We start from the raw sequence: 20,407 nt of genomic DNA, 5'->3' as shown, positions 1-20,407 counted from the left end.
CATCATTTCAGCTCAAATGCTTGTCCTCATGTGGCCAAAATGGATCTATGCACAGACAAAAGAGAAGCATCAACAGTCTTAAGAAAACCCTAGATTTGCAGACATAAAATATTTTAGGGGGAGAAAACAAAATGACATTTTTCCAGGCTTATTTTTTCTGCCTTTTATTTTGTACTGAAGTTCTGAACAGACAGCTCCTAAATGAAATAATTACATAGTAGGCTTTTGTTATGCAGGGTGATTAGAAAGATTAGACTACCATTTGTAGAGACCTCCTAAAGGTAAAGGTAAAGGTTTCCCTTGACATTAAGTCCAGTCGTGTCTGACTCTAGGGGGCGGTGCTCATCTCAATTTCAAAGCCGAAGAGCCGGCGTTTGTCCATAGACACTTCTGTGGTCATGTGGCCGGCATGATTAAACGGAACACCGTTACCTGCCCACAGAAGCGGTACCTATTAACCTACTCACATTTGCATGTTTTCAAACTGCTACTAGGTAAAAAAAAAATCTCCAGGTAACCAAATAGCCACCAATATTCTTCTGGTAGGCCTACTCTGCTCACCAAAATGAAAAAGGAAAGGGAAATTCCAGTTGCATCTCCTTGACAGCCTACACACACTTGCAAGGATCAGATCCCTGCTCCCCTCTGGGGACCGATCAAGAGGCCAGCAAGACCGGACAACGATATTGGTGAAATTATTTATGAGATTCTTCCCACAAATAGTTAGCCTGATGCAGCCAACTCTCAAGTGTTGTCACACCAGCCTCTGTCTTTGCTTCCTGGCTGAAACACCATCCCAGCTAACTAACCAAGAACAGAGTCACTGCCACCACCAGAACCAGAACCAGCTTCAGGAGTGAGAGGGAGGGAGGTAAAGGTAAGGTGAAAGTTCCCTTTCAGTGGACACACAATGAGCAAAAAATGTCGCATCCCCTATTTATTAAAAAGTTCATTCAAAATCCACATGAAAAACAGTCACCTCAACACTAGGTGTCACTAAATACAAGCCTTCTAGACACCATATTTCAGATGGTTTATTTAATCCTCCTTTCAAACATGGCTGTGTTTAAATTGACAAATGATAAAAGCCAATTTCCACAGTGCAGAATGTTACAATACTGTACATCTGTTTATAACCCCAGATAGATGTTACATCTATAATTAAGATAAATTAATACAAGAGGGATGAGGCCCTATATGTTCTCTAACCCCCCCCCCCATTCTTGACTCCCCTTTCCCATTGTAAATTTTATTGTGATTAGAGACCTCCACATAATCAGGAATCCTGCTTTATCAAGACCCCTGACTTCATAAACTACTTCCTACTGTCTTGCTGACTTTCCTGCTCAATCTAGAGAAGGTAGGGATATCAAAGGAGGCATGGTGGATGCAAAGATCTTGAGAGCAGAGTGTTAATCACATTCATGTACTCTGTCCAGGTACAACAGCCTAGGACCCAAGTTCTTTGGCCCCTCTTTGTAAGACTTAGTTTCTAGACCCCTCATCACCCTCATTGACTTTCTCTGGTCCTATTTCAGCTTCTCTGAATCTTTTGTAAAACACAGTGCCCAAACTGAACAGAGCAATCAAGATGGAGTCTGATCAATGCAATGTAACAAAATAAGTAAATCTCGTGATTTGGAAACTATACTTCCCTTAATGAAGCTTAAAATCAGTTTTGCAACTGAATCACACTGCTGACTCATAATTAGATTTTAATCAACTACTACTCCAAGATCTTTTGCACAAGTATTTCTATCAACCTCAGTATCACCTATCTTATACTCATGCATTTGATTTGTTTCATAATAACTTTGCATTTACCATCATTCAGTTTCATTGTTCTCTAGCTTTACATTACTATAAAAATAATTTTGAGTTTTCACTTTTAGCATATTAGCAATCCCCACCTAGTTTTGTATCATTTGCAAATCTGATAAGCATTCTCATCTTCTCATGTAAATCATTAATAAAAAAGTTGAAGTATCAATCCAACAATTATACCCAGCAATATCCCACTTTATACCTTATTTCCAAGTAGTTCGAGCAGTTCTGAGTATCTGCCTCAGACTGAAAATGATTCAGTCTGAGTGTGAGTGGACATGCTTGATGCTCATTAGAAGAGAGTCCAACACTGTCCTTCAAGCTGCTTTCCTTGATGTACTAGAAGTACCCTACAATTGTTATTTTTATTGCCTATTGCCCAACATTGTTTCCAACATTACAGTAAAAATATTTTTTTCACTTATCAACTTTTTAATTTCGTTGAATGTTCAAACCTCATGAAATAGGCTAGATTTAATGCTTTTTGACATCAAATAATGTAGCTCAAAGACTTGTGCAGACTATGGATACTAGATAAATACACTAGTATCTGAAGGTTTTCTGACTCAAAATTTTCTAGAAATCTTTTGACTCAATATGTATAATAAGCAAGATTGAATTCTGTAATTCATTATCCAAGGTTAAAAGTTTTATCTTTTGGAGTAACAGAAACTACCCCACCAATTAATGAACTGCTGCAGATTTGTACTCTTATTAATACCTCAAGATCCAGATTAGGAAATCATCTACACAACGTTCCAGTATTTAGTTTGTAAAATAAAAAATCTTACTGCGTTTTTCAAAGTGCAAAAACGGTTAGAAACTTTTAACACAACAAACTGCAGGCTGCTGTTGATGATCTGCTTTGCTTAGTGAGTAATATTGAAAGCCAGAATGCAAATCTGTTCAGGCAGACACAGAAATCTCATATGCAGTGGCAGAGTGGCTAAATGACAACACTCATCCCACTGCGAGAACTGCCTTTTTCCTAGAAGGAAAAAAAAAGAAAAAGAAAACTGCTATTAGTAAGAGGCCAGAAAAGATGACAGGGCAACAGCCATTTGTAGTTCACTTCATTATTTAGGACTATTAATTTTAAATACATTTTACACTAGCATGATTTGAGGCTGTCCAATCCTTGGCACATTGGCGTGAAGGGTGCTATTCAAAAGTTGCTGAATTCTGAGCTTTAATACAAGCTGTTTGAATTGACAGCATCAAAGAGCCTCTCTTTGATTCAGACGTAACGTATTATAGAACTTTACAATATGGCATGCACTGCCAGTTCTCTTGAAGGTGCGGGTTATTACTTGTAAAGCCCTACATGGTATAGGGTCAGTCTATTTGTGGGATCGCCTTTCTCCCCTGTTTCTGCTTGTCCCACAGTATCTAGTAGAGAGGTCATGCTCTGGGTCCCTTCTATCAAACAATACCATCTTGTTGGACCCTGTAGTTGTGCCCTCTCAGTGGCAGCACCTCCCCAATGAAACAGCATCCCCCCATCTAGTATATCCCATTCTCTATTTCCTGTCTCTAAACCAGCACATGTATATCAGGACAGAATAATGCATGCAATCATGAAAGCTAGGTTTAATCACAATTTACCGACTGTTGCTCTGTTGACTTTTTGGGTTTCTTGTTCTTGGCTGGGATAACTTCAACAGAGCAATAACTAGGTGGTTTCTCATCTGGCCAGTCCGGGGAATGGTGCTTACGATGTGGCCTGTTGTTTCTCCGGGAGCACTCTTGTTCTCCAGATGAGCTCCATGACTCCCAGGAGGATGGTGGAGAATAGCTGCGATGTCGTCGATGGTCCTGGCGACCAAAGTTATTGTTCTGTTGATATGTTCGCCGTTGTGAATGGAGGTTCTTTCTCTCAGAGTGGCACTGTCCAGAATACCCTCTTCTGGACTCAAGATAGGAATCAAGACTATTTCTGCCATGTGAGATGGGTACTACATCTGTTGTAGAGCTCCGGTACCTATCATGATGGCTGCCATCCCTCTGTGATTCAATTCTGTGATCTCTATACCTATCCCATAGCTCCTGATCATAGCTGGAAGGGGAATCATCATCCAAAGATGAACGACATCTCCATCTCCTCTCCTCTCTCTCGTCTTCATTTCTGCTGTTCCGAGGTCTTGAAGTACGTGTAGACCTCCCCAGCTGTGATGAACTGCTAGTTCTCTGAGAGGATGGGATACGCTCAATGATAGGAGGCAACTGGATTACTCTCCGTTCCACAATCTCTGAACCCAGAGAAGAAAGGATGCTAGGATGCTGACTGCTTCCAACATGATGTGAAGGTAGTACAGGCTGAGAAATATTAAGGTTCCTGATCTCAGACTCAAGATGGTCCAAGATCTTGTTGTTAGAGGGCACTTGGGCAAGTGGTGGCATCAATGGCTGGCTGCTTTGGAGAGATACATCTACATAACAAATTATAGAAAACATAATATAAAATGTTCCAATTAATTACTACAGGGAGTGCCTTTGGATAGAAAAGCAAGATAGAGTATTTGAAAAATCAAATCATCTTTCTCCTGTTTTGATAGTTGGTGTGCTCTTGAATACAACACACTTAAGTAAGGAATTACTTTCACAAAGAGCACAAAGGACCTTTACAATACAAGGCACTTTTATAACACAAACTGAAAAGGGCAGCTTCTCTCAACTGATTCAGCATTGGGCTACTTATTACGGTGTATGGCCAAGTCTCAAAGGAAACAAATTTTCAAAAAATTTATATAAAACACAAGAACATGTGGTATTGGTGCGCAGTAAGCCAATACCAAGATCACTGGCTGGAGAGGAATACTTAACCAACCACCAGAAAAAGTTGCATCCTCACTGGTAGAGACAGGGCTTCCATAGCCAAATACAGAAAGCTACTGAAAACTGTGGACTATTGATTCAGTGTGTCCTTTCTGATGCAATCATTATTATTTAAATCTTTTGCCAGGGGGTGCGGTGGGGGAATTTTTGACTTTGAGATGACTTCAGGAACATTAGTAACTCATAATAAATCAGAGATTGAGAAAAGCTTGTGAGAGAATGGAATGCAGGTTTGGCTGCGGAGGCATTTGCCCAAACCAACCAACTGCCACTGATTATTACTAATATTGAGAATGCTTTATGCTAGCCCTGCCAACAAAGTAAAAAAATTCCTACAACTGAAAATAAAGAAGCGAATAAGTATATATTTACATTTTGCATAATATATTCAGTAGGAATATGCAATGTTTCAAAATTAACACTGCGGTCTGTTTCAAGCCTGGAACACTTCCAAAATGATTGGAAGAACCCATTTTGAATGTGAAATGATTGAATTTGAACCATTTTGTATAAAGAACATTTTGCAGTTCCCCAACAGTACATGACCATTTTTAATCAGGATCAAGGAACAATGTAGAGCATACACACATCTCCCACCTCCTGCCAAGATCCAGTTCTTTGGCTGGATATTTTCTGGTCATATTCAAGCTTAATAGTCATAAAAGCTAGAAATTTAGTTCAGGAAAAAGAAAGCCAATGCTCAAGGCAATGATAAGCTGTCCCAGATAGCAAACTGATGTTTAGCATTATCTGATTCCCAATAGCCCCAAACGATAAAAACAATGCAAACTTCTGAATGATTAGTTCTCCATCATTGTATTCTTTTGTGCCTCTGGGAAAATCAGCTTCATGAAGTCCTAGAGCAAACACTCTAAGTCAAGTGAAGAACCAAATGCTACACTAAAGGGGCAGCCTCCTATCCCTTGGACCTCTGACCACAGTCCTACCTCTCTGTAATAGTGGGTTTAGTTGGTATGAAGATGACTGGGAGTGGTGTGTCATCCATGGAAGAAGTTGTTGAGCCTGTTTCATGAAGCGGTGTCGTTCCAGGACTAGAGAATAGAAAAATAATCAATATTATACCTGAAGTACGTTTAAATGCCCTCACCTACCCGTCAAGTTGATTGAATTGTTTTGTATTTTGTAGAGTTACAATAATAAACCACTGCATGTCAAACTTAATGACGATCAGGTTCCTTCTCACTTATTTTAAAGTAGATTTAAGAATCGTTTGTAATGTTCATTTTATCAACAGGAAGGTGACATGTCCTTCAATCTTTGCATTCCAGCCGAAGTCCCTTACATTCGTTTTCACAGAAATCCACCTAACTGAAGGAACAAAGCAATTATTCTTATGTGATAGGAACGCCAGAAAATACAGTCTAGGGTTCTGTGAGAGGTTGGTAGGGGTTCCATGAGAGTTAGTGATTGAACCCAACCCCCAACATCACTTTTTGAACGTCATCTGCTGTGCAATGCTAGTGCTCGCAGTGGCGAGAATTTTTACATGCTGCAACTCAGCCACCGGCCTTTCACTTTCTTGTTATTGCAAATGGTATAAAGCATGGACGGTGTAGGTTGAAGTACATTGTACTGTGAAGTTTTCATGTTTTTTGCAACTTTTATGTGGAGGTTCCTGAGGCCTGAAAAGTATTTCAAGGATTCCTCCAGGGTAAAAAGGTTGAGAAAGGCTGTCCCATACATGTCAGGATTGAGGGAAGTGCAGGTGTCACGTTACAGGATCTCTGAGGCTTTGGCAACCGTTTCTTCTGAGATTCTCAGTGTGTCCATATAATAACCTTGGTTACCCTGCTGTGTTTCTTCTATGCTAATACTGAAAACTCACTCACCACCAAGCAAGTTTAGGAAAAATTATAACAGCAACGGTAAAGCAGCCTCACAGCTGAGGAAACTCATCCTGAACTGGCTCTGGCTTACATCTGTAAATGGCATAAATATATGGAGAAAGGGAATAGCAAACGAAAGCATGGATTCTAGGTATAGGGATCAAGTCACTGAAAAACTGCCTTCATTTCACTTGTCTACACTTTAAAATCTGTAGAAATCCTCTTCACGTGCCTGTCTGACTTAGATTGGTGGACGCAGAGATTAAAGCCTTTTCTGGAGTGGCCAAACTTTTATTATACGAAGTTTATTGTTACTGGTATTTTTATGGGGGATACTTTTTAAAAAAAACACTTAAGGGTGTTCTGTTCTAAATTGTCGCTTATTCGTTTAGTCGCTTCCAACTCTTCGTGACTTCATGGACCAGCCCACACCAGAGCTTCCTGTCGGTCGTCAACACCCCCAGCTCCCCCAGGGACGAATCCATCACCTCTAGAATATCATCTATCCATCTTGCCCTTGGTTGGCCCCTCTTCCTTTTGTCTTCCACTCTCCCTAGCATCAGCATCTTCTCCAGGGTGTCCTGTCTTCTCATTATGTGGCCAAAGTATTTCAGTTTGGCCTTTAATATCATTCCCTCAAGTGAGCAGTCTGGCTTTATGTCCTGGAGTAAGGACTGGTTTGATCTTCTTGCAGTCCAAGGCACTCTCAGAATTTTCCTCCAACACCACAGTTCAAAAGCATCTATTTTCCTTCTCTCAGTCTTCCTTATGGTCCAGCTCTCGCAGCCATATGTTACTACGGGGAACACCATTGCTTTAACTATGCGGACCTTTGTTGTCAGTGTGATGTCTCTGCTCTTAACTATTTTATCAAGATTTGTCATTGCTCTTCTCCCAAGGATTAAGCATCTTCTGATTTCCTGACTGCAGTCAGCATGCGCAGTAATCTTCGCACCTAGAAATACAAAGTCTTTCACTGCTTCTACATTTTCTCCCTCTATTTGCCAGTTATCAATCCAGCTGGTTGCCATAATCTTGTTTTTTTTGAGGTTTATCTGCAAGCCAGCTTTTGCACATTCTTCTTCCACCTTCATCATAAGGCTCCTCAGTTCCTCTTCACTTTCAGCCATCAAATGGTATCATCTGCATATCTGAGATTGTTAATGTTTCTTCTAGAGATTTTAACTCCAGCCTTGGATTCCTCAAGGCCAGCTTGTCGCATGATGTGTTCTGCATACAAGTTGAATAGGTAGGATATACAGCCCTGCCATACTCCTTTCCCAGTCTTAAACCAGTCCGTTGTTCCATGGTCTGTTCTTACTGTTGCTACTTGGTCGTTATACAGATTCTTCATGAGGCATACAAGGTGACTTGGTATCCCCATACCGCTAAGAACTTGCCACAATTTGTTATGGTCCACACAGTCAAAGGCTTTAGAATAGTCAATAAAACAGAAATAGATGTTTTTCTGAAACTCCCTGGCTTTTTCCATTATCCAGCAGATATTGGCAATTTGGTCCCTAGTTCCTCTGCCTTTTCTAAACCCAGCTTGTACATCTGGCAATTCTCGCTCCATGAATTGAAGTCTACCTTGCAGGATCTTGAGCATTACCTTATTGGCATGTGAAATGAGTGCCACTGTTCGATAGTTTGAACATTCTTTAGTGTTTCCCTTTTTTGGTATGGGGATATAAGTTGATTTTTTCCGATCTGATGGCCATTCTTGTGTTTTCCAAATTTGCTGGCATATAGCATGCATTACCTTGACAGCATCATCTCGCAAGATTTTGAACAGTTCAGCTGGGATGCCGTCTCCTGCTGCCTTGTTATTAGCAATGCTTCTCAAGGCCCATTCAACCTCACTCTTCAGGATGTCTGGCTCTAGCTCCCTGACCACACCGTCAAAGCTATCCCCAATATTGTTGTCCTTCCTATACAGGTCTTCCGTATATTCTTGCCACCTTTTCTTGATCTCTTCTTCTTCTGTTAGGTCCTCGCCATCTTTGTTTTTGATCATACCCATTTTGGCCTGGAATTTACCTCCAATGTTTCTAATTTTCTGGAAGAGGTCTCTTGTCCTTCCTATTCTATTGTCTTCTTCCACTTCCACGCATTGCTTGTTTAAAAATAAGTCCTTATCTCTTCTGGCTAGCCTCTGGAATTTTGCATTTAATTGGGCATATCTCCCCCTATCACTGTTGCCTTTTGCTTTCCTTCTTTCTTGGGCTACTTCTAGCGTCTCAGCAGACAGCCATTTTGCCTTCTTGGTTTTCTCTTTCTTTGGGATGTATTTTGTTGCCGCCTCCTGAACAATGTTGCAAACTTCTGTCCATAGTTCTTCCGGGACCGTATCTACTAAGTCCAGTCCCTTAAATCTATTCTTCGCCTCCACTGCATATTCCTTAGGAATATTAGTGAGCTCATATCTAGCTGATCTGTGGGTCTTCCCTAATCTCTTGAGTCTGATCCTAAATTGTGCAATAAGAAGTTCGTGATCGGAACTACAGTCAGCTCCAGGTCTTGTTTTTACCGACTGTATAGATGTCCGCCACCTTTGGCTGCAAAGGATGTAGTCAATCTGATGTCAGTGTTGTCCATCTGGGGAAATCCATGTATAAAGCCGTCTCTTAGCTTGTTGGAAGAGAGTGTTTGTTATGCAGAGTGAGTTGTCTTGGCAAAATTCTATCAGCCTATGTCCTGCTTCGTTTTGTTCTCCCAGGCCATACTTACCTGTAATTCCAGGTGTCATTTGACTGCCCACCTTAGCATTCCAGTCTCCTGTGATGAAAATAACATCTCTTTTAGGCGTGCTGTCCAGTAGGTGCTGCAGATCCTCATAGAACTGCTCTACTTCAGCTTCTTCAGCATTTGTGGTTGGGGCGTATATTTGGATCACTGTGATGTTAGATGGCTTGCCCTGAATTCGAATTGAGATCATTCTATCGTTTTTTGGAGTGTATCCAAGCACTGCTTTAGCCACTTTACTATTAATTATGAAAGCTACTCCATTTCTTCTGTGGTCCTCTTGTCCACAGTAGTAGATCTGGTGGTCATTTGATGTGAAGTGGCCCATTCCAGTCCATTTCAGTTCACTGACAACCAAAATGTCTATCTTTAATCTTGACATCTCACCAATAACCACATCCAATTTGCCCTGGCTCATAGATCTTACATTCCAGGTTCCAGTGGTCCGTTGATCCTTAGAACATCGGATTCGCCGTTCACCACCAGCACCGTCGGCCGCTAGCCATCCTTTCGGCTTTGAGCTAGCTGCGTCATCACATCTGGGGCTAGTTGAACTCATCCTCTGTCCCTCCCCAGTAGCATTTTGACCACCTTCCGACCTGGGGGTCTCATCTTCCGATGGTATACCGACATATCTCTGGTTGTACTGATCCATTTAGTTTTTATGGCAAGAATACTGGGGTGGGTTGCCATTACCTTCCCCAGGGATCGCATTTAGTCTGACCTCTCTGTCATGACCTTCCCGTCTTGGGTGGCCCTTCACGGTTTAGCTCATGGCATCATTGAGGTGCTCAAGCTCCAGCACCACGACAAGGTAACGATCCTTTGCTGCAGTCTGTTCTAAATACCTTTTTAAAAAAACACAAAACAACTAGACAAATTAAACATTGAGGGACACTAAATTTGGAATAATTTATGTTCTTATCATGCTTAATATTGGGTTGTATTTCTTTTGGCTCTGACATCCTGAAGTCAATGAAGTACATATGGAAACAGCCTACATTTAGTACACCTCTTTTGTTGATTATGTACAGTATCAATGCCCAGGACAGAAATCTTGTTTTCTGGATTACCTTTTTCATTGCAGCAGCAACGAGTTGGGCAGCAGGCACAGCGCACATGGCAGCAACAATGTTGAGGACAGCACTGGCACCAGCATATTCCAATTAACATGAAGAGGAGGAGGCCGCCAAGAATGATGAAGATTACCGTCAGCCAGTCTGCATCAAGTAGAAGAGGGACCATTCAAATTATTATTCAGTATTTGTTGGTTTTTCCATTCCTAGGTATCTGCAGATCATCTTGCAGTCGAAGATAAACTTTTTCCCAATTTTTCCTGATGTTGTCTTTGATATCAAGTTTTTTTTTTAATCGTATGGCATAGCAGTTTGGGGTTCATGCTGCTTTTTCTTGCTGGGAAATCCTTGTGAGGCCCAGCAGCCAGATGTGTCGACTATTTAGCCGTGACAAGTCACGTTACCAAGGGTGCACCACAAGGAGGCTAGTCTACATGCACTGAGTTGTGCTGAAAGAAAGTGACTGCCCAAGGCCACCCAGCCGGCTTTCATGCCTAAGGTGGGACTAGAACTCACAGACTCCTGGTTTCTAGTCCAGAACCTTAACCACTAGACCAAACTGGCTCTCTGATAAGTAATTGAAAAAGGAAGGAAAAGCTTTCATTATCTTCCTTATAGCCACACTGAAAGATATGAACTAGATTTGTGCACAGTCTAGTAAACAAGAATTAATCATATGTAAGCACCTGATATCAAGTGCTTACATATGATTAATTCTGGTTTACTAGACTGTGCACAAATCCAGTTCATTCATATCTTTCAGTGTGACTGTAAGGAAGAGAATGAAAGCTTTTCCTTCCTTTTTCAATTACATACAGTTTAGTATTATTGAAATTAGCTAGTTTGATAAACCAACATTTGAAGTTACAAATGTTTAAGACAAACTACAAATGGGGTATGATGCTAATAGCAACATATATAGGATATTAGAAACAAAAAACTCTTGTAATTATATAGAAGAAAAGAGGAAGGAAGGTGTTTGAGGGGAAGGAAAATATTGTCACACTTTCAAGTTTTTGTCATTACAGCCTTTATCAATGAAGTAGAGTTCCAGTATTTCTTGGGGAGTCCACTTCCTGACCTGGCCTCAAAGGGCTGACAAGAGTTTTGTTGACTAACAGACATACATTGATTACATCAGAATTATAATATAGAGGAATTGTGACATAAACTGTGGAAAGGAGGGAAGTTTGCGATCCTATCTGCACACTATTTTTAACATCAGAGAATCCACCCATAGTTATTCTTTCTCTGTGTTTGGAAAAAGTACATGGTAAAACACATTATTGCTGCTATCACTTCTATTTGGGATCATTTTCACACATATACATACACACACACACACACATACATACATTCACACAAACACATACATACACACACAGTTAATCTAATGCTGCAGTCCAACTGTACTCATCAGGAATTTCTAGCTGAACTCAGTAGCATGCATCTTGAGGATCAGTGTACAATCCTCTTGTTACTTCCATTATTTATTCCAAAACACCATAGTTGGCACTGAAAAAAAGAAAATTATCCTAAAATTTGACCCCCAGAAATGATGCTACATACTCAAAACAATGAGCTTGACCTCTTTGTCTGGATCACCAGTTGTGTCACCTGGAGCTTCAACAGTACAATAATAGACTCCATGGTCCCACCACATCACCTCATTAATCACAAGATCTGCTCCTATAAATGGAAAACACCATAACGAAACCTTACCAATGCTGATATCAGACAATGACATAAATTTCTGAATAACAAAAATAATTATTTTGAATAATAGGAAGTCAGTAACTGTAATCTTCCATGGTGCTTAGGCATGGCAAGACTCAATGCAATTGGATGTTTATCTTACACTGTGCTAGTCCCCCAAAGTGAGATTAATGCAGACAAAGAAAACAATCCTAAGGACAGTCTATTGGACAATGCATGATTGGAGACATAATGGTGCTACAGAATTCTCCTGAACCGCATAAATTCTGATTTGGTACATTCTTACTGGTAACAATCATTCAAACATAGCTTATTCTTTTTTTAACCTGGTGCCCTTCAGATTTATTAGACTAGAAATTCAAATATCCCTATACATCATGGTATGATGACAGAATCAAATCTGGACTGCAATTCAAGTTCATAAAGCATTAGACAGAAGGAATGTCAAAAACATACTGTACTATATAATATGCACAATTTGTTACACTATGTTGGAAGGGATTTTTGAGAATGCTAACATATCTTCCCCTAGTATCCCAAAGATCACTTACTATTCTGAATTGTGATCTTTCGCTGCCTGTAATCGACACCCAGCACTGGTTCATTCTGACCTCTTTTCTGAGCAACAATGCGTACTTCCCGTTGGTTGTCATTGCAGTCATTGGAAGGATCCTGGCCAAGATCTAGGTTTGCCTGATAGGCTGCAAATAAAATGTCAAATTGTTTAAAATCCTTGGGAACCAACTTCCCCATTCTCCCTGTACTACTGTATAATTTCCTTTAATAGGGGAAGCAATAAAAATGGATTACATTACATAACAAAAACTTCTGAAGAAGTTTTGATAGTTTGTGTCCTTTAGGGTTTTTTTAGTTTTGATTTTTAGTTCTGATTGCAGCAAGTTCTAATATTTAGATTTAGAACAGAGACAAACTGGTTTTTGTTCCTTTTCTGCCCATACTAGCATTAAAATCTGACATCCAAAACATTTTTGCCCACTGTGGAAGTAATTAGTTGGTGCAATATCCTTGTGATTATGATATAGGTACATATGTTTTCAGAGAAAACAGTCAACCAATGATTGATATCCCTAACCCTAACCCATTTGTCAGGAAAAAAAAGCACAAGACAGCTGAAAAAGCAGATGTAATCAACTAGTGAGCCAAACTGACTGGTAGGCAAAACAGGAACAAGAGCAGGCAAACTCATAACAAAATAACTAAGTCCTATGTATCACAATAAGTCATACATTTAAACCATGACTTACTGAATAAACAAGTGATGGGTTCGCAGAGCAAATCAAACCACAATCAAGCAAATACATTATGGTACAGTGTGTTACGGTATGTTAACCAGGCCAATATCTGAATAAAGGCATAGCTCTTGGGATTTGTCAATAAATGGGAATGGAAAATGATAGATCCTAGGCTCTTTAACAGAAATAAACAATGACAAAAACAATTCTAAGTAATAATATACAATGAGTTCCATTTTAATTTTAATCCGTTACCCGTGAAGTTCAGATTTCTGACTTGGAAATTTTGGATAGAGATGGGATCCTACACCCTGCATGCGAGTTGGCAGAGTTTGGAGGGGGAGTGATTTGTTGTGGGGGGGATGTAGCATTCTGGTTATGACAGGCAGACACAGATGTAATGGGAGATCCCCTGTGCACAGGCTGCTCTGAAGAAAGGCACTCTTGGTGTCTCCTACGATTCTACCTTCTAGCCCCCTATTCTCAACTCCAAGGAATAGCCATTAGATTCTTGGCAGCCCTGGCCTCAGGCTGCTGCTGCTTAATGTCAGGCAGGCTTGTAATAAAGCTGTCCTCATTCAAGATCTCATTCTGAAGGACAGAGACAATCTGGCTTGTATTACCAAAACCTGGCTGGATGCAGAATGGCGACTTCTTAATCTCAATCCAGGAAAGGGGTGGGGAAGTGGCTATTCTTTTTTAACAGTTAGCAATAATACAGCAAAGACAGATAGACATATATTCATTTCCCTCTTTTAAAGAAAAAGTGCATCAACAGTACTCTGCGCTTACTATTTTTAAAATCTTATAATTCTTTTATTTAAAACATAGGTGTGTTTTCCAAAAAAGATATCATCTGTGAATAAACACATAATTACTGGTTATACAATTGCTCAATGTAACTTTAGTAAAAGATACCAAGCAGAGTGTATTGTTTTTATGATATAAAAAAGTATAAATTTTTGAACTTAATGCCAAAATTCTACTATATTGTTTATAAATGTTAAAAAAGAAAAAAAACACTCCTAAAAATAATATACGGTAGTTAATTTCTGACATCTCCCTTCTTTGTACTCCAGCTGATTTGCAGTAACTGTTGGCATAAGCTTTAGAAACCATATTCTAAATGTTTGTATTTACTTTGCTGTGTAATATGTAATATATATATATACACACACACACACAAACATATGTAGAACCCATTCTTGCTTAAATTTAAATTTCTATTATGTATATATACTGTTAATTTTGCCATTGCTGCATATTCTCCAAAATTAAATCCCCGATCTGATATTGCCGGTACTATGTTTTCTTTCCAGTGTTGTGCAAAGTTTGTCCTTACAGCCATAAGCATGCATTTTAATAAATTATTTTTTTATTGATGTGTTCTGGAATTATACCTAATAAAAAAAAATTGTGGTTTCATTTTGAATTTGATCCCTAAAATTCTCTGAATAGTGCTGTGTATATCTTTCTAATACTTTTGGGATTTTTTACATATCCATCACATACAGCAGAATGTTCTTTGTTTCGTGGCATTTCCAACATTTATTACTGTATGATTCCTCTATTTTGGCAATTATTGACAGAGTTGTATACCATCTGTAAAGCATTTTATACCAGTTCTCTCTCAAACCATAGCTTGGAGTGAATTTTATTTTATAGATTTGTTCCACAGTTCTTCCCATCACTGTATTAGCACTGTGACTTTGAAGTTTTGCATCCAATTTATCATACAAGTTTTATTTGTTCTGTCTCCATATCATATCCAATCAGTTTACATCAGTGGCCTAACAGGTGATTGATTCTGTCATTTCAATTTTTTTCATTTTTCTTAATTTCTCCTCATTTTTGAGGTCAGATTTTATTCTTCCAGCAATCTGTATATACATCACCATGGTATGTTCCGGCCCTGAGAAGCAGCTGTTGGCGACTGTCGCCTATGAGACTTTGACAGTTTTCAGAGGCTCTGCCCCACAGATAACTGGATGTGAGACCCTATTTGTGAGGCTGTGCTCTAGGAAACAGATGGGATTGCTGCTTCTGGACTGACTTCCTGCTGTGGAGTGGCATCCTTGCCTGGCCTGTTTGATTTGGTTACCAGGCTGGCAGCAGAGTTTTCTGTGCTAATGATCCTGGGGAACTTTAATCTGCCATCCTTGGGTGCTGAGTATGGGATGGCTCAGGAGTTCATGACCACCACTGCAACTGTGGATCTGTTCTAAGTCACTGAGGCCTGATACATGTTGGACCTGGGTTTTGTCTTGGGGCAATGGTGACGTAATCTGGAGTTAGTGGATGTTTCTGTTTGGTTACATCTCTTTTTGATTGCTTTGGAGTTCTCTCTACCTACTACCCACTGCAGGGAGACAGAACCTATTAACCTGGTCTGAAGGAATATATCTTGCACAATAGAAGGCTCCCTTCATAAAATTACAAAGATACCTTCTCAAGGTTCTGTGTTTAAGAAATGCAGGATGTGTAGGATAGAAGCTAAATAGTCAGCAAAAGCATAGATAACTATTTGCACAATTTACTAGATTGGACTAGAATCCAACGGTTGTTATTTCAGAGACTGAAGAAACACAGTACCACTGTTTGGAAGTTTTGTGAAGGGGAAAAAAAAATCTATTGCCTTCCCTACATCATGCTGCCTTTCTTAGTTTGTAGATAGTAATTCCTGGCAGATCCTTAGCAGAAGTACTCACCAATAGTATAGTAATCAAGAATGGGGTCCTTGCAAAAAGATTTATAGCGCCAGGTAACAACTACATCCTGCAGTGGTGCTGAAGTGCTATAGTCACATCGGAGGGTCACAGAAGCAAATAAAGTTGTGTATCGCTCAGTATCTGGCACAGTCACCAGAACAGAGAAGCAACCTGCAAGGACAAACAAAAACCCCACATGGTACTCTAGGACATTAATTGAATATTATAGTTCCAGTATAGGAAATAGGTGGGAAGAAGAGAAAGTGGAGATGAGGTCAGAGTTTTAGTGAGTGTCTGCAAAAAAAAAGATTCAAATATTTGTCTCCATATATTGCCCACAACGTATTTAACAAGGGCAGTGGAACAGTTGTTAAACCTTTGATCTACCACTTGATCTCCCCCTATATATTTTTTTGTTACACTGCATATGCTTCCAACAGTAACTATGTGATCTGTTCTGATGGCTTGTAATGGATGCATAGACTGACACTACAATCAATCTTTCTGGAACTTTCTAACCTCATGACAATCCAAAAATTACATGCATATAACCATTACTGCTGGCCAAATTTCATGATTTAGTATGGAAAAAGCTGTTACATGTATAATTTATTTAAGGAATTTATATTCTATATATCTAGCACAAATACTTTCATGGCAACAATTAAAAAACAAATAACACAGAAAGAAAATAACATACAGCAGTAGTTAAAATATTTTCACTTTCAAGAAATAATGTAAAAAAGGGAATGCTTTAAACTTGCAATGTCTTAAAAGATCTTAAAATCCCAGCACAGCCTTTTTTTTTTGGTTTTATTGATGCATACCACCCAGAGTCCTAAAGTATGAGTTTGGTGGTCTTATAAATTCTTTAAATAAGTGAAATTATTAATACTTGTACAGTTATGATATACTGTACCTGTTACATTAACTATAATCCTGTGATTTCATTATCATGTAGGTATACAAGATAACATAGAAGAAATATTCTAGTGTGAAAGATATCACAGTACTTGTGATAATGTAACATAAATATACACTGCCTTAGATAGAATAACTCAAATACTACCTACTACCCAGAGTGGAATGAAGGAAGAGAATTTCATTTTATTTCAGCAGTTTTGCTCCTTTGAATTCCAAACAGTGCTTAGAGTAATTATTTGTGAGAAATATTAAAGCAGTTCTGCAGTATGCTTCCTCTATGGACTATACCACCCTTCTCCAATGGAATGGGTGTCCATTACATCAGTTGCACTGGAACATCTGCATATCTCAATAGCCTGGTCTTTGCATATGACTGAGTCTAATACATTTGGAGAGTACCTGATCTAAGTATTACACTTGCAGGGAAATTTTAGTGAATTAGGGAAAAAAAACAAATTGTTTTTCAAGGTGGAGCTAAAAAATTTAATCATTTTGAAGAGATTATCTGTGTCAAATATATATTATTGTGGTAGACTGGAACATGATTTGAAAAACTGAGGCTCCCAAATAGGAAACCTGCACCTTCCAGACACTGTTGATCTACCAGCATCCTTCACTACTGGAACTACAGCTGTTGGAACTTACAATTCTGTAGCCTCAAGCCCCCAGATCTGATCTAAGAAATCAATCCCACAGAGGATATCCCTGAAAGAATAGAATATAGTGATACTCTAGGCTGAGATGGAAGTCCATCCATGGACTGTTTATTCTCATTTAGGTAACTTTCCCATTTTCTACACTTAAGACGTTAATCTTGAATTGGCAATCCTTGGCATCTAGGATTAACCAACTATGGGGCCAAAGGAGGAACACCAGGGCAACGATACAAAAGGTAACTTTCCTGCTTTCTGCACTTAAGATGTCAATCTTGGAATTGACCTCCCTTAACCTTGGAATAGAACTTACTGCATCACTCAACCATTGCTATGGTAACAAATCACTAACAAACATAGATTTTATATCACAATAGCAATAGGCCAGTGACACTGTAAGACATTATTGAGGAAATGGCCCCAGAGACCTCTTTGTGGCAACTCTGAAAAAATTGGTAGCTTTTAGTCCTCCAACAAGATAATAGTCAGAAAGAAGTCATTTCTCAAAGCTTTCCTGTTTTATTGATATTCCTCTCAGAATGGAAGAAAGACGTACAGTACAGCAGCTTTGGAACTGACATACTGTACTTTGTTTTCCTACTACTTGGCAAGGCATGATACCCTGAAACATAAACTAGTCGCACTAACCACAATGAAACTTTAACCTATGTTTTATATGAACCCTTTTGCATGTTATGTTTGCAAATGGGGTGTATGTGTAAGCATGAATTTGTGAAAGAGAGGAAATATAAAATTGATGCATGTGAATTAGAAGGATATGTGACTTTGGTTATTTTACTATTGAGTGAAGCACAGAGTTTTCCTTAAACAAACTACTGTATAGTCCTCAAGGTGAAAAAAGGTTTCACCCATGAGTAATAAACTACAGTTGGATTCACACAACAAAATAAACTGCAGACAAGCAAACTATTTTCTGTGAAACTAGAGTTATGCATTCAGATAAATCACAATTTTCATCCAATGAAAAGTAACTATATGTGAATTTCTAACAATTCTGACCTGGACAATACTGCTACATATGTGTACAAATCTCTACATACATGCAAGTTTACAAATAAAATATAGGAAGGTGAGACTAAACATTCCTAGCTAAACATCTTCCTGCCCTAAAACTGTGATTTCACATCAGAAACATTTCCCTTCTCCCAAGGAAAGTTTAATAATTTAATAATTTAAAACAGCTGAGAAACATCTGAATATGGTTGATCAGCTGCACAGCCTCGAGGCTGTCTGATCAGGAAATTGCTTTAAAAAAAAAGCGAGAAAGAACCAGGTGAGGGGGCACCAATTTACTAGGTAAAAGCAAGAGAAGATCTAGGTTACTCCGTTCTCTCTAGCTACCAGCTTCTCTCCCCTCTTGCCGACTCACCTGTCGCGGTAAGGCCGATGAAGAGCGCTTGGAGTTGCCACTGCCAGATCCAGGCCATGGCGTCTCCTCCCACTGTCCGGAGCCTCTAGGTAAACCTCAGTCCGCACTTCCCTAACTCTTAATTGCACGCGGCGTTTCCTTCTCTGTTTTTCTGCAGCCGAGGAAGGGAGCCTAGAGCCTTTCCCCCCGGGAGAGGAGCGGCCGAGCTCAAGCAAGCGCTCACTTCCTCCGCTTAGTCTCCGCAGGCACCTGTTGCTGAGGCACTTTCCCATTTCCTCTAGGAGTACTCCGCGGCGAATACCTGCAGGTGCCGCGCTTGCCTTTCCCTCCCTCCAGCTCGCTACCGAACCGCGCGCGGAGACCTCTGCTGAACCAGACCAAAGGCCGCCGTCCATAAGTCTGTCCCAGCCACGTCTAGCCAGATGCCGAAAAAGAAGCTAGCAAGCAAGATTTGAATAGTACCGTCCTCGCTTGCTTTCCCTGTAACTGGAATTCATGCCGGCGGTGTTCTCACGACATACTACGATGAACTGGACCGCGGTTATTAAATTAGCTCGATTGCCGCGACCCAATACACCGTTAAGGTAATCACACTGGTTAGATTCACATAAGGTAATGAGTCGCAAACTGTATGGATACAGCCATTATTTCTGGTACTGCTCAATATGTCAGCTCTGATCACGCCATTCCTCCTATCCACCTTCCTAATGCCGTCTTATTACAAAGGGTATACACGAAGCAGTCCTAGGAGTTTGATGGAACTGGATGCTAAGTGCGCAAAGAGCTGCATCCTTAGCAAGCGTTCAATAAAATGGTGTCGCTTTGAAAATTTATTCCACACTGACGTTTTAACAAAAGGTAGATAGGCACACGCTCACTTTCCCCTTACTGTGCCTGATGGGACAATTTACAAATTGAGCACGTATTTGCAAGATTGTGGCCCGATCCTATCTAGACTAGGTGTGTTCAATTCAGAAACACTAAACGAAGTATTACTGATTTTTTGAAAACTCGATAATTAACACCAAACTGGGCAGTTTGTGACTCTACTGCGGCGCATATGACTCCGCTTAAGAACCTATTAGTATTTTCTCAACTACCATAAAGCCGTAACTAGTACAGTTAAAAACACACAATTAGCAACGCAGTTGCAGCGGCCACGCCTTTGGCAACTGTAGAAGAGATGAGTAAGTTGTTTTATTTGATCCTCCCGCCCTGCTTTTAAGTTTCCAGCATGTATAACTCAGTGAAGAAATCAACAGGTGCGGCTGTTTTTCCCATCACTGCATTTGCATTGCTGAATATCGCACAGCTCTTGAAAGCTTACGAGCCTGTCGACTGGAAAATGGCGGCAACCCTCGTGACAGGCGGGAATTAATAAGGGAGGCGGGTCTTTCTTAGGAATGGGTTGGGACTTTTCTTCCAGTTCGGCAACT

General features: G+C 39.8%; 1 protein-coding gene across 1 annotated transcript; it reads right to left on the bottom strand.

Moving 5' to 3' along the window:
* Positions 1–1,021: 1,021 nt before the first annotated feature.
* ILDR1 (immunoglobulin like domain containing receptor 1) lies at positions 1,022–19,331 on the bottom strand. The gene is made up of 8 exons (XM_063305666.1): positions 18,972–19,331; positions 16,005–16,175; positions 12,595–12,744; positions 11,897–12,016; positions 10,325–10,471; positions 5,607–5,711; positions 3,430–4,253; positions 1,022–2,812 (listed from the first exon to the last, which is right to left on the bottom strand). Exons 1-8 carry the CDS (start codon positions 19,027–19,029, stop codon positions 2,771–2,773), a joined length of 1,617 nt encoding a protein of 538 aa, XP_063161736.1. The 5' UTR covers positions 19,030–19,331; the 3' UTR covers positions 1,022–2,770.
* Between the last annotated feature and the right edge of the window lie 1,076 nt (positions 19,332–20,407).

The sequence above is a fragment of the Candoia aspera genome, chromosome 5 (genome assembly GCF_035149785.1).
Source record: "Candoia aspera isolate rCanAsp1 chromosome 5, rCanAsp1.hap2, whole genome shotgun sequence".
In the NCBI taxonomy this organism is placed as follows: Eukaryota; Metazoa; Chordata; class Lepidosauria; order Squamata; family Boidae; genus Candoia; species Candoia aspera.
The sequence above is the reverse complement of the archived record's forward strand: the minus strand, read 5'-3'. Positions and strand labels throughout refer to the sequence as shown.

Bases quoted from the DNA above. Each gene is read 5' to 3' on its own strand.
- ILDR1 (XM_063305666.1), bottom strand. From the start codon at position 19,029: ATGGCCTGGATCTGGCAGTGGCAACTCCAAGCGCTCTTCATCGGCCTT. The intron at 5,712-10,324 runs GTAATCCAGAAA...TCTATTCTCTAG, and splicing joins TTGCTGCTGCAATGAAAAAG to TCCTGGAACGACACCGCTTC. The intron at 2,813-3,429 runs GTAAATTGTGAT...TTTTCCTTCTAG, and splicing joins AGTCAACAGAGCAACAGTCG to GAAAAAGGCAGTTCTCGCAG.